The sequence below is a fragment of the Anopheles nili genome, chromosome X, assembly GCF_943737925.1.
Source record: "Anopheles nili chromosome X, idAnoNiliSN_F5_01, whole genome shotgun sequence".
Lineage (NCBI taxonomy): Eukaryota > Metazoa > Arthropoda > Insecta > Diptera > Culicidae > Anopheles > Anopheles nili.
The window spans coordinates 1974426-1989224 of record NC_071293.1 but is presented as its reverse complement, the minus strand read 5'-3'; the positions used below and the strand labels follow the sequence as shown (position 1 = coordinate 1989224).

Below are 14799 nucleotides of genomic sequence, written 5' to 3'. Positions count from 1 at the left end.
GTAAGGAAAACAATGTCACGAATTATCGTGAAAAATATCCCAAATGGGGTAAGTTTGTGAAATTATTTAATTTTGTTTATACCATATTATCATATCGGAAACGTTACAGTTTGATGAATTGAAACTTCGCAACCACTTCAGTGCGTGTGGTATAGTTACAGACGTACAATTGAAGTACACACCTGAAGGTAAATTTCGTAATTTTGGCTACATTGGATACGAAACAGAGGAGCAAGCTAACAACGCAATCAAACACTTCAATAACAGCTTTATTAGAACTTCAAAAATTAATGTCGCAACTTGCGTTGCACTTAATGAATCCAAACATCTTAAGACTTGGAGCAAACACTGTCAAAAACCAACGGATTCAACCAAAAAACTCGAAGAAACCCCAGCGCCATCAAATATAGCTAAAACAAAGGCACCGAACGCGAAAGACGTACTAGAAAGCTACAAGGATGACCCTAAATTTCAAGAGTTTATTGACGCACATAAACGTGCCGGCAAATCATTATGGGACAATCAATTTCAAAAATCAAATATATTACCGACGACCGCATTCAGTGACGAAAATTCAGATAGTGGCAACGCTGAATCCGATCAAGAACAACCAACAGTCATCAAGAAAACACAGGAAACAAAGAAATCATCAAAAACATCAATGATTCCATTATTTGTTGCAAAAGTGCACAATATACCGGCGTCAACCAAACGGCAAGATTTGATACGGTTTTTCAAATCTGCAAAACCCTATTCGGTTCGAATTCCTCCCAAGCTCAAGGGGTTTGCATATGTGGGATTCAAAACAGAAATCGATCTAAACAAAGCTTTGTTGATGAACAAAAGCTTTCTTGGAGGAAAACAAGTAAAAATATATAACTTTTATTCGCGAAGCGAGCAAATTTCTGAACCAAAGGGAGAAAAACATCAAAAGTTAGCAAAATGGGAACGTCAAAAAGCGAATAAATCCACAGAAACTATTTGTGAGTCTGGAAAGCTATTTTTCCGGAATCTTAGCTATTCCGTGCAGGAAGAGGATATTCGCAAGATTTTCGAAAAATATGGACCCGTTTCTGAAGTTGATGTACCAATTGATTCCAGCACACAAAGATTGAAGGTAAATGAACATATCGTAAATTATTTGTTTAAAAATAAGTTTACACTGACTGTGTCATCATAATTTCAATTTCCATCAAACAGGGATTTGGAACTGTTACATTTCTGATGCCAGAACATGCAGTTATGGCGTACAATGAATTGAACGGCACTTTTCTCCAGGGTCGTATGTTTCACATTCTTCCAGCAATCGTTCAGTATGAAGATAACATTGAAGGTAGTGATCCTGAAAGTAGTAACTATAAAAGGAAAAAAGCGCATGGACTTAGAAAAACAGCACAATTGACTCACAACTGGAATACGCTGTTTATGGGAGAAAACGCTGTCGCTGAAGCGGTTGCGCGGAAATATAGTACGACTAAGGAAAAAATTCTACTCTCATCAGAAGGCGAATCAAGCGCGGCGGTTCGACTAGCACTCGGCGAGACAGAACTTGTCATAGAGATGCAAAATTTTCTACAGGAAAACAACATATCGTTGGACGCATTTAATTCGAAAGACGTGAAACGTTCAAACACGATAATACTAGTAAAAAATCTGGACCCTAGATGCTCTAAAGAAGCATTGCGGAATTTGTTTAGCCCCTTTGGAATATTAGGGCGCGTGGTTCTTCCTCCAAGTGCCGTAACTGGTAAGCTAACGTATTTAAAATTAGCTGACTGTACTTTTATTCCCAGATGACTAAGTGAGAACAACAAAGGTGACACTTTCGTCATATAGGAATATAGAACAATTTATTATTAGATCTAGAATATCTATTGTTTAGATGACCTTATGAAAAATTTGTAATTTACAGCTGTCGTTGAATTCCTCGATCCAAGCGAAGCTAGAAAAGCATTTAAAAAACTTGCATACACCATGTTTCAATCACTACCATTATTTCTGGAGTGGGCACCGCAGGATACATTCAAAATCCCGTTCCAAGGTGCATCTGTAGTAGATGTAAAGAATCCTGACAAACAAAACTCTAACAGTAACGTTAGAAAAGATGCAATAGATAGCAACAATTCAGCATTCACAGCAACTGACACGAATAGCGAGGCTTTTGACGAAACCACAGAACCAGAGGATGGTACAACGTTGTTCATCAAAAATCTGAATTTCATTACGAGCGAAGTTACCATTAGGGAACACTTCTGCGGTATCGGTACCATCCATTCCGTACAAGTGGTACGTAGTCGGGATCATTCAGGAGCAGACCGCAACGAAAGCCGAGGATATGGTTTCATTCAGTTTAAGAAGCGTCAAGTAGCAGAAAATGCGCTTAAAAATCTTCAATTCACCCTAATTGACGGACGCCAAGTCGAGCTTGCCCGAAGCGACCGCACGCTTAAAACGGCACATGATAGCTTGGAGTGTAAAAAATTGCAAACAGGTAGCAAGATCGTAGTGCGAAATATACCCTTCCAGGCAAGTGCAAATGAAGTGCGGGATCTGTTCAAGTAAGTCGACAAGCCAGATGAGCTACTACTGACTATTTCAACCGCTTTAATCTTGATATATGCATCTTATTTCAGACCCTTTGGTGACATTAAATCTCTTCGCCTACCAAACAAGATGGCAGCAAGCTTGGACGAGAGTCATCGAGGTTTTTGCTTTGTCGAGTTTGTGAGAGAACCAGAAGCCAAGCGAGCATTCGAAGCTCTTGGTCGTAGTACCCATCTGTATGGTCGACGGCTTGTGCTAGAATGGGCTGCTCCAGACGACGGAATAGAGGAGTTGCGTAAACGAACCGCGGACCATTTTCACCATACCGAAGGTGCATCCGCCACTGCTAAGCGAAGTTCCAATCACAGAGGTTTGATGAATGCCAACGAGTTCGTTGCTTCAAGTGCTTCGAATCGGAAATCATTCAATGACGACGAAGAAGAGTTTGACTAAAAATTGTGTGGATTCATGCTAGAGAGGGATAGCGTAAATGCGATCGGCATTAATTGATGGTTCATTTTCAAAATTTACTGCCGATATCTTTTTATTCCTTCTGTTAGATTCATGTTACGTTCTGTTACACATGTGTTGAAATGCAAAATATGTTGACATGTTGAACGATGAAAACTTATGGTATGGATTATAATGCGAGATACAAATTTGTTCATTTTTCTTTAGGGCTGTTGGTTACATCCTCAATCTTTGCTGTGGAACCTTGAGTAGTGTTAAGCTTATATATACTATAATTTAGTGCGCTAGCAAACGCACACCAGGCAAAGTACGGTACGAACAGATATCCAGCCAATTTGTTCGTTTGATAGAAAGCGATACCTGTTGCCGCCACAGATCCAGTGAGAGCTAGTATTTCCACAAAACTCTGTCAATACGAAGTAAATAAATAAAGTGCACAATATTATTAAAATAAAAAACATGTTGTTGGCCTATGGTCACTACACTTTCTTACCCATTTCAGTTCATGCATTCCGAAAAAAATAGGAGTCCAAGCCCAATTCAAGGCTAGTTGTGTACCGTACAGAATCAGAGGAAATTTGGCATCTCCGTTAAAGCCACCGCCGGTTTTCCAAACTAGGTATGAAGCGTATCCCATACCGGTGTACAGCGTTGTCCAAACGGGCCCGAAGATCCAGTTAGGAGGTTTAAACGACGGAAACTTAAGCTGGTTGTACCATCCAGTTATTTCTTTCCGTGTATTCCGTCCATTTACGAATCCGCCCACTTGCGGTAGTAGCAACGCAGCCACGATCTTTGCGATTTCACCGCGATTCTCCATAATAAGCGTTCCTGCTAAAATTGTACACTCAACCTGAATAAATGCACCAAAGAAAATGAACTAATCGGTCTTAAGGTTTTGTAGCCAGACTACTCAAATTGATAAGACGAAATTGAGATAACAGGTTAAGACAGATATCATCGGTAAACCGTTGTGATGATCTGGCAATTTCACAACATTATGCTACAATGACGATGTTGTTTATCAGTGCGAGAGTGTGCGTGAGATCAATATACACATATGGGCACTAACAATTTTGAATAGAATAAACACGTGAGTTAGAATTCGGCCATAAATTGTCAAACGTTGCTTTAGAAGGAGTAAACCAAAACACTGGATGAAATATACCCTTAAAAGCAAAATATTGTTTATTGAGAGTGTAAAGCTATCGCTGATCGCTGAGAACAGATATAGCTAAACCTTAACTAAAACAAACCAAACTGGCCATTCTATATTAGCTTACGATGCATTTAACTATTATCATGACGGATAGATTTATTTGAACAGCATTGCATCATGCAGTTAAAAATGAATATTCTAGACGAATACTTTCTTCTACCACATGGCTCGCTGAACACCGGATAATTTGTTGTAATCTGCCATGTGACGCCAGACAATGCGGCTCACTCTCCATTTATGGACGATTCCGCGTGGTCGCGAAGTTACAGCGCATCTTTCCCGCACACGCACTAGAGAGGAATCGCGCGGAAATGCATCAATTTCCTTGCTTGCTATATCCTGCAGCTCCGTTGGTAGAACGGTGTTTTTCCGCAATGAGTTTACCCTCAATCGGGCATCTGCATGTTGAATTACACATTGTCGACGTTTGTAATCTTTAATCATTCGCCAGTCAGCCCATTTATATCGCACTTGTTGAACCTGGAACTGTATTAGAAAAAGCGTTAGATATCAAATTAAATGAAACTTTTCCCAAACAATGTTTACATTGTGAATTGCTGCACAACATCCCAAAAAGGACCGCGATACAATTAAAGGAAACGCCGCTAGAGACATTTCATACACTATGTTCAATATTATTTCTTATGTAATTTAAAGTCAAAACAACAGATCAAAAATAAGCACACCAGGGTTGATACACAAAGGGTAGGAACATGCTTTAAACTAGGTGTACAAAATTTTAGTTTGACAGCTCTCACATTTGTTGGCTTACGCTAGAACTACACTGTTCGCACCTAAAGTTCGCTTAAGGACAAAAGCCTTTGCAATTCTTACGAGATTCTGACTTGATTACGTCCAATAATATAACCATTTTGAATTTAACATAGAATCTTAAACAAATACAATCTCAGTTCGAGAGCTATATTTTCAAAATATTAAAATAGTGAATTCTTACAGTATTCCCCATGTACCAAAGGCCAATAATAACAAATATATACTAATTTTCGGAACAAGAATCAAATCATGCCAATTGTATAGCATGTAAGCTCTTTATACTTTTAATCACACAAATTGAAATAATAATCTATATCTACATTTATTTTATTTCAATTTTCTTTACCTTCCAGTTCGTCCTCCAATGAGATCCATTCTAAATTCGCCACTAAAGCAATGTGATCGGAAGGAAATACAGGCGATGGAAGTGCTTCATACATCGATAGCTCTTCTCTGCTGGGCATAGGAATAACATCGTTTACTTTCAATACTCCCGTCTGATAGAATATATAATCAATACACGCAGCAAACCCAACGGTATAGTTTGTATACTCTGGGCATCCACAAGCCGAACCCATAATAAAGGGTTGTGTTAGCGAAACGTTCCGAGCAGCTTCATTCTTATTGCTCTCCCAATCGGGAAAATCGGGACCTACATATTGTTCCGTCAAGAGTTTGTAGATGCCACATTCTGGAACTGAATTGAAATCCCCACAAAACAATAATGCTATATTGGTTTTTGCTAAACCATATTCCAAACATATTCGATCGTATTGCTCACGAACATATAACATAGCAAAACCCATTTGTAGTAAACGCACATGGTCTGCATCCGGACTAAAGTATAGGTGCGTGTTAACGACGAAGAGATGCTTGCTAGGATTATTTTTACAACGAAGAAAAGTTAGTTGAAGTGCTGTAGAACGATTTCTTATACGTTCTACCAATGGTTTGTTGTCTCGAATCTTTTCCCATAGCTCCGGAAATCGTTCCAAAATTTCGCTCACAATAATCCCGTCATGTTCAAGCAAACTATATAATTATAAATGAGAAGAAATAGAAACATATAAAACTGAGAGAAACACACACACAAAATCGTGTAAAAACCAAATACTTACATAAACTTATCCACATCATAGAAAGTCGCCAAACCTTCAGCGACATTTCGTTTGGATTGATAATGACCAGCCAAACTTTTCTGACTAAATATTGGCACCAAATCCATGTTGAATATTTTTGCATCTACTTCTTGTAGGCATGCAATGTCAGTTGTATAGCCGAGAATTTCTTTTATGAATAGTTGTTTTCTGTAATCGATGTCCAGCGCATAAGGTAAAGTGTATCCGAACAAAACGTTCCGACTGTACTCGCTGTCTGAGTACAACTCTGCAAGAAGGTTGTATGAAACCACTCGAAACTGACTTCCTTTCAACTTTTGCTGAGTAAATAAGTGCCGTACTTCGAACGGACACTGGCCAGGTCCAGCTTGAACGGGATGCGGCGAAATTATTTCAGTTTTCGGCCCGGTTGTGCATGAATCATTTTTTGGAGTGCAACTAAATTTCAAATAATATCCAACATCGGTCTTTTGAGCCATATACGTAAACTCATTGCCAACATGTTCCCATTGTATTTGTTGAGCGTTACCTGATTTAGGCATCAGCCCACGGTACCATTTGTACTCACTACATTCACGAGTTGCAAAATGCAGCTCAAATTTTGAGGGATAAACGAAAAAATCGGCTAATACGGATGATGGTAGTTTCAGCGCATGCACCTCCGGACTGTTATAAGCGATTTGAAACTTATTTTCTAGTACAGTAAGATAAACTTCTGTGAGACTGTTTAAGGTTGACAAAAGTTCAGCAATGGTAATATTGCTTAATTTCCCATTTGATGTACTTATCGTAACGTCGATCGGTTCTTGTAACGGAACTGCTTCCACTTGGCTTATGTTTGAATCTACTTCGTTGCAATATGAAACTTCCGACGGCTTCTTAACTTTTTTCTTGCGATTTAGTTTTTTTGAAAACTCCTTCTCAACATTAGATCGAATGCGCTCTAAGCTATTATCAATAGACTCGGTCAAACTGCGATTGAAGTTAAATACTTTATCAATCTTGAATTTCTCGATGATCAAATGAAAGCTGATTTGGCATTGTTCATCGCCTGCCACATGCTTGAAGTATGCGGTTTTCATTTCGAAGCTTTGCTTTGGTAAAAAATTCGAACTGATTCTGTAGGAATGTCCGATCCTAGTCAGCAGTGGAAAATATGAAAATTTAATAATATTGATCGTGCACGCAGATGATGATGTACACAACATCGAATATCTTCGAGTATATAGATATGGAATAGATATCTTCGAGTTTTATATACTACTAGATGACTACTAGATGAGAGCGTTACAGTTGATACGAATTCTAAACCAGAAGCTACAAAATAAGAAACTGTTTAGTTTGACTCAATAACTTCAATAATTACCACATTTGTTTTCAAATGAACAACATACTTTAATTGAAGGTTTTGATATTTTAACAAACCCACAAAGCGAATAGTGAGTGAAATTGTTTATTGCACAAATAAATAGAAATTTCCCATATTACACCATTACCCAAAACAACAGGAATATAATGAACATATGTTATTTGACACATGAAACGAGGAACCGCAAATATATTAACAGTTAACCCAAGGTTATTAGAATAAGGAAGTTATGAAGTTCAGAGCAGTTCAGCCACGGTTGCACCGGCTCTAATTCTTCCCGTTCCACGTTTGTGATGAATTTTTGGCTTTCTTTACGTTCATTCGTATTTCTGTTCGGTCAAGACTTTGATGTATGAGAATAATAGCTGTTGTAAACATATAAAAATTACATTTTAAAATCAAGCGTTTTGCCGTCACCCAAAATGGGTGACATGACGTTATGGAAAATTTGCCGTCACATACTTTTAGGTGACGCGGCACTCAAAGTGTTAAATGTACGTTAGTAACAAGAATCGTTATCTCTTTGCTTTTCATTAAACGCTTCGTGATTATTTACAACATCTTTAATCCAATCAGTAAATAAATATTGTATAACCATTATTAGCTCTGAAAATAATGACAAAATGTGTTGTGGTGATGATCTTCAATATAAAGAGTTAATTTTAAAGGAACATATTTATTTCTGCATTTAACGAAACATGTTTGTTTCATATATCCTTCAAATGATTAAACGCTCATTTATATCTCCTGATTCACTATAATATACATCCTCGGAGGCACTTATTGTGCTGTTTTGAGTATAGCTATCATATTCGCATTCTTCTACATGACAGCTTGGTGTAGTATTGCTGTTACTAGAGGGATTTCCCTTAAATGTCAGCAAATTTGAACCAGTTTTATACAGTTCTACTTCAGATATATCCATAGTACTAAGCTCCGTATTATTAAAGTGTATTCCTACATCGAACCTATGATTGAAACGCCGCCAGTATATGTAAAATACTACAGCACTCGTTACTATGATTAAGACTGTGTACAACGTAATACTCAATATTTTTGACATGATCCCCGGGTCTTCGTCTGTATTTTCACTAGCATTTTTACTTATTTCAGCATGCGCTGCTTGGGTAAATGATGTTGAAGCTAAACTTTTATCCTTGAGCTCTGGGCATTTGTCACCTTCACGAATCTCGAAACCATTTTGGCATATACACTTGCCTTCCGTGGCCATTGGAATACAAAGATGGGAGCAGTTAAATGTTTTGCCATCACAAACGTTGTTGGTCAATGGTTGACGAGATTCCTGGACCAGTAATACTTGTTTAGAAGGTGGAACGTTTATGTGGAAACGGTCACATTTATACCCAGCAAATAGCTGACACTGAGCCAGAGTGGCCGACTCTCGGTTTACTATAAGTGCCTGATTTTCATACAAACTTATTTGTATAGGGTTTAGAAGAATCTGTGGCTGGTCACGCACTAGCACTTTCAGATGTTGACCAATATAATCTATATGGCTAAGTGTATTACCACTGAGTGTTGTAAAGTATATCATTTGACTTTGAGGATCGACAGCTATTGCAGATATTAGGCCAGCCTGCTTGGTAACTATTTCCTGAAGCGTTCCGTCCAGACGGGCTTTGAAAATAATAGAGTGTGGCACCTGAAAGATCCACGAGTACAATAAGGAGTAGAACATAAATTTGTTAACAGGATCGACACTGAGAGCTTTAACAAAATTACGTTGTGTGAAGGATATAACTCGAGCGCATGCTTCCTTCTCAAAACTGCATACTTTGATCGAGGGTTCAGTCGCATCAACGAAGTAAACATTTCCTGATATCCAATCGACTGCTAATTTTTCAGGCGTACCTACATTTGCTATCACAGTAGTTAAATTCGTTTTAAGGTTCAATTCATACAATGCTTCACTATTCTCAGATGAAAAGTAGACTTTTTCTTGCCGAATATTAATATCCATTGCAGTAATGCTGCTTCCATTTGCTTGCAGTAAGATTCCAATTTGGGGTGGGTTAACGGAAAGCTTACGTATTTGATCGAATTTCGTATAAAGTATAAATTGTGCAGATCCAATAGCCTTGCATGATACTTTATCTGATTTGAGCATGAACCCTTCGCGACACGAGCAGTGGAAAGAACCTTTAATATTAGTGCAGATTTGAGCACACGGATTACCATTGAGGCATTCATTAAAGTCGACACAATTTTTTTTATCTCCCGCCAATTCAAAGCCTTCCAAGCAACTGCATAAAGACCCGGACGGAGTTTTCTGGCATATCTGAGCACATGGCCCTAACCCACCAATGCATGCTGCAGCACAATTACTCTCTTCATCGTTACCGTTTGAACAATCTTTTTTACCATCGCACAGTTGGGACATGTTAATGCATTCTCCAGGTTTGCATTGAAAGGTGTTTTGTCCACACTCGCTTAAGTGCGTGTCTTCTGCCGTTCGCGCAGTGCTTGTACAATTTATTTCATCCGAACCATCTTCGCAATCAATATCCTTGTCACACCACCACTCCTTGCGGATGCATTTACCATCATTACACTGGAAGTCATGTAAACCACAGTTTGAGCAGCCTGCCTCATCCTCTCCGTGCGGGCACTCTGCCGTGCCGTTGCAACGTATAGCAACATCGAAACAGGTGTTGGACTTGGAACAGTGGAATACGGTAGAATTAGTGTAATCGGAATCACCGCACTGCGCAGCATGAGTTGGGTCACAGTTTTCTTCATCTGATCCATCTCCGCAGTCATCGTTTCCATCGCATAGTAGTGCATTTTCGATGCAGTACCCAAGAGTACATCTCGTGTACCCTTTCCGGCATTCCTTCGTGCTTGAGTGACAAAACGCATGTTCATCCGAAGCATCTGCACAATCGGGGGTGCCATCACATTCCCAGGATGCACCAATGCACTGACCACTGTTGCAACGGAACATGCCAGACGAGCATGTTGCAGCTTGCTCATGCTTACTCGCTAGCTGAGTACACCCTTCTTCATCTGAGCCATCTACACAATCTGCTACACCATCACAACGCTCGGTAGCATCGATACATAGCCCGTTCGAACAGGTAAATTGGTGTCGGGTGCAATTACTGAGCTTATCATAATTTTCGCATTTGGCTTCATCGGAAAAATCACTGCAGTCATTATGCTTGTCGCAACGACGGCTGTTTGAAATGCATTTGCTGCCGTCAGCACAACGGAACTCGTCCCATTTGCAGTTAACTAGGATCTTAGACTTGATAGGATCACAGTTTTGCTCATCCGATTGATCCTTACAATCAATGTGACCGTTACATCGCATTTTCATCTTTAAACACTCGCCCGAATCGCATCTGAATTCACAGCTAGCAGCATCGATGCACGTTTTGCTGAGAGAGGTATTGAAAACCATACCCGTAGGACAAACGCATGCACTGACATACAATCCACCGGCAACACAGATATGAGAGCACCCACCGTTTTTCTTCATGCACGGATGATCTTGCCGTTGAACGGGCTGAGTAGCAGTGATCGGAATTTGCTCCGGTACCTTCATGTCGGGTGGTAGTTGAATATTAATCTTTTTCGTCGCCCCGATGTTATGCTTATCTGACCAGTACAAGCGCTGGGATTGACGGCAAGTCCAGAACAGCTCGTTACCAATTAAGGTGAGCGATACAGGCTGCCGTAAATATTCGCGAAATAGATGTCTCGTGTCCCCTTCATAGCTGGTAATTTCTATGCGGCTCGAGCCCATGTCACTCCAAAACACAGCACGCAAGTCATGATCCACAGCAAAGCTAATTGTACCATTACTGCCGAGCCTGTCTTCGATCACATGTGCATGTGCACCACGCCCCGTCATATCCTGCCGATCGATGTGAGTATGTCGCACAGGTCCGGTAACCGACCTCAGTGCAATGAACATTTTCCCGATCTCTGGTATGATAGCCAATGCCACTGGAGCGTCGTCTCCTAAATAGTGCTGAATGATAGATCTATGTTGGGTCTGCAAACTATATATCTCAATAGTAGACCTTTCGGCATCAGACCAGTACAGCGTGTTGCTTAGATAGTCGAAAGCCAGTGCTGTAATCATTCCAATGTCGCTGCGGATGATTTGTTTCGTTCTGAGCGAGTCGAGTTCCACCGTGTAAATGGCCTTCTCGATATTATCAGCAATGAATACTTCACCAGTTAGAACATTAAATGCCATACGGCTTATAGTTATTTGCAGTGCTTCTCCTTTTCCCGTTTCGTGTCTCCCGAAAGGATGGTGTTTCAATGAAACTAAATAATTACCAATTCCCAGCAAAAGGTTCTGTCGCTTGGCCACATCCAGACAGGTGTGTTTATCCTGGTGAAGGTCCATTCCTTGTGGACAAGCACACGTATATGAAGCATTAGAAGTCAACAAGCATAGGTGTGAGCACGTGTGATTTAGACAAGGATGCTTTATTCTAGGCTGTATGCTCGAGTGATAAATATGAACATCTAGAAAAAGGAAAAAACATTTTTACAAAAAAATTGTTGTTAGCTTGTGCGCAGCACTGTACACTTACCGAAGATCATGCGATCATGTACCACTGTTCTACGCGCTTTTCCTGTAAATTTATCACATGACTGAATACTCTTTGTATCCCAGTCCGACCAATAAATGCGATCATTGAACACGGCAATAGAAAACGGATGTTTGAGCATATCCGACAATACAGTCACTCGATTGCTTCCATCGAAATGCATGCTTTCGATACGTTTCAGTTTTGCATCGATCCAATACAGGCGACTGTTTGGCCAGTCCAGCGTCAGTCCATTTGGCCAATGGACACCATCACTGACAATGATCGTCTGGTTAGAGCCATCCATCCGTGCTCTTCCGATCATGGCATTGTTTCCCCAATCGCTAAAAAATATTGAACCATTCTGAGGGAGCAACGCAATCGCTCGTGGTTTGTGGAGCTCTTCATGTATGATAGCTTTGCAATGGTACCCATCGCTCGAGCACACGGCTATGTGCATCTGACCGCTGTCACTAAAGTATATGTTTCCGGTGAGCCAATCGATAGCCAAATCTTCCGGTGAAATTAATCCCGCAGTCAGTAGCTGCTCCCGATCGCTTCCATCTTCCAAGGAACGTTCGATAGATTCAGTTTTACTGGAAATGTCGGTCCAATAAACGTGCATACCATCATATGCTACCCCAATCACTTGAGATAGATCCCTTGCAACGTAGTATTGATGCATTGATGATAGGTACATAGCACCAACAGCCTTCTCCGTTGTATACAACATAAGAGCTTCCGTTCCAGAGGATAGCTCGCAGGTCCTGCCATCGCGCATCAAGTGGAATTTATCAATGCACGTACAGCGAAACGATCCAGGCGTGTTAATACATCCCTGTGAGCATAACCCATATCGTTCGCATTCGTTCACATCCTGGCATTTACCTGAAGAAGCATCGAACTTGAATCCACGATCACAGATACATACTGCTTTCCCATCCGGCATATTCTTACACCCGTGAGGATCACATTTTAAAAGCTTACAAGCGCCCGACTGACAACTGGAAGCTTCATCGCTACCATCTCCACAGTCATCTACGCCATTGCAAACCATCGCAATGTCTATGCACGTGTGATTGTTGTGACATTCAAATTTTCCATATTCCAGAGTGCACTCATTTAGGCAGTGTTCCTCATCTGATTTGTCGCCACAGTCATCGGTTCCGTCGCACACCCAGCTGCTCGTTGTCAAGCAGTGCTTATTACGGCAAAGAAACCCCTTACATTTACTCTCTATGTCGAGGCATCCGATTGTCTCATCCGACCCGTCCAAGCAGTGTTCGATCCCATCGCATACAAAATCAGCTGGTATACATGCTTTATCCGTGCAAGTAAATTCGGATTTGCTACACGACGGAGCCTTGTGGGGAGCCTCATAATTGTCGCAGTTTTCTTCGTCATCTCCACCGAAGCAGTCTTTTTGCTTGTCGCAGCGGCTTGAGGCACTTATACAAGTTGATTCGTGCTTGCACCGATACCAGAAAGGAGCCTTGCAAAGAAAATAATCTAGAACATAGATCGAATTATGAAAAATATAAACGTTTAGCTTGGTGGCAGTCTATGAAATAGCCACCAGATAAAAATTTCAAGTTTCTAAACAGGGAATATTAGTACTATTTGTGAGTAAAACATTTCCTTATGAAATTGTGAGACGGTGAAATTAAGAGAAACGAATGGCAGATAAGGGATTAAGAATGAACATAAAATTATTGTAATGAAGAAAAAAAATAGCGCAAACATGCTCTCGGTCGCGCTTGCCAAGTATAACTTGCAACATGTGGTTTCCTGTCTGGTGCAGCTATCTTCGAACGACAGATTAATCGAACAACCACCGATAAAACGAATAGTACAATATTTGCTCAAATTAACTTACCACATCCAGTTTCATCACTTCCATCTGCACAATCTTGCTTATCGTTACAGTGATCTGAGGCTGGAATGCATGAACCATTGTCGCACTGAAACTCATGCGAACCACATGATTTGGAGGAAATTATCTCCACCAATCCATATTTTGCAGTAACATGAGTGATCAGTATTGCAAGAAAGGCAAGTAAATTCATACCTTGAATAAAATAGAACATGAACAGAAAATTACCTCATTAATACATAGTTTTAACGCTCGCTCGAACCACGTGCTGGCTAGGACATACTCAGTATATCGATGCCGTTCAACCGAATCCTCAAAACCTCTGATTTCAGCAACTTCTACTTCAATTACAGCATTTAAGCGAGAGATATCACACAAATTTGAGACACTTTTTCTCCGCTATTGCAACAAAATACAATACACGAATTTACCTAACACTCATTTCGACATCCACAACGGAAAAAATTACACAAAAGAATGGCTGCTGCAATATGCCAAGCGCACCGGACACGCGTAAGATGTACAAAATGGAGAACGAGAAAGCCCAATGAACATTTTGGATGCTGCATGAATCCTGAAACCAGCTTTAGGTTGTCGAGCACAGAGTAACAAAAAAGGATGACTATCTGAAATCCATAAAATTTCAACAATACATTTTCAATCGCTAAATCAGCTACATTAAAAAAATGTCTTAATATACCACTTGAAACACCTGTTTTTCGTTGTTATAATATTTATGATTTTTATTCGTCATCGTATATTATAAAATATTAAAGAAACTTCTTCCTATTGATAATTCAAAATCGTCCTAGCTAGTCAATTGCAAGCAGTTCAAGAAAAAAGAAAAAAAATCTATCTAA

General features: G+C 40.0%; 5 protein-coding genes across 5 annotated transcripts; 1 reads left to right on the top strand and 4 right to left on the bottom strand.

Moving 5' to 3' along the window:
• Window positions 1-12: 12 nt before the first annotated feature.
• Window positions 13-3455, top strand: LOC128729271 (probable RNA-binding protein 19). The gene is made up of 5 exons (XM_053822937.1): window positions 13-48; window positions 110-1117; window positions 1201-1747; window positions 1913-2558; window positions 2634-3455. Exons 1-5 carry the CDS (start codon window positions 13-15, stop codon window positions 2995-2997), a joined length of 2601 nt encoding a protein of 866 aa, XP_053678912.1. The 3' UTR covers window positions 2998-3455.
• On the bottom strand, window positions 3209-4456 carry LOC128729272 (translocator protein). The gene is made up of 3 exons (XM_053822938.1): window positions 4385-4456; window positions 3509-3895; window positions 3209-3421 (listed from the first exon to the last, which is right to left on the bottom strand). Exons 2-3 carry the CDS (start codon window positions 3833-3835, stop codon window positions 3209-3211), a joined length of 540 nt encoding a protein of 179 aa, XP_053678913.1. The 5' UTR covers window positions 3836-3895; window positions 4385-4456.
• On the bottom strand, window positions 4190-4849 carry LOC128729273 (28S ribosomal protein S14, mitochondrial). The gene is made up of 2 exons (XM_053822939.1): window positions 4781-4849; window positions 4190-4720 (listed from the first exon to the last, which is right to left on the bottom strand). The coding sequence occupies exons 1-2, from the start codon at window positions 4847-4849 to the stop codon at window positions 4391-4393; spliced, it is 399 nt and encodes a 132-aa protein (XP_053678914.1). The 3' UTR covers window positions 4190-4390.
• Window positions 4850-5321: 472 nt separating this feature from the next.
• On the bottom strand, window positions 5322-7619 carry LOC128728397 (2',5'-phosphodiesterase 12). Its single transcript, XM_053822019.1, has 3 exons — window positions 7615-7619; window positions 6127-7263; window positions 5322-6040 (listed from the first exon to the last, which is right to left on the bottom strand). Exons 1-3 carry the CDS (start codon window positions 7617-7619, stop codon window positions 5341-5343), a joined length of 1842 nt encoding a protein of 613 aa, XP_053677994.1. The 3' UTR covers window positions 5322-5340.
• A 594-nt stretch (window positions 7620-8213) lies between these two features.
• LOC128728395 (putative vitellogenin receptor) lies at window positions 8214-14132 on the bottom strand. Its single transcript, XM_053822017.1, has 3 exons — window positions 13943-14132; window positions 12070-13575; window positions 8214-12001 (listed from the first exon to the last, which is right to left on the bottom strand). The coding sequence occupies exons 1-3, from the start codon at window positions 14130-14132 to the stop codon at window positions 8214-8216; spliced, it is 5484 nt and encodes a 1827-aa protein (XP_053677992.1).
• Between the last annotated feature and the right edge of the window lie 667 nt (window positions 14133-14799).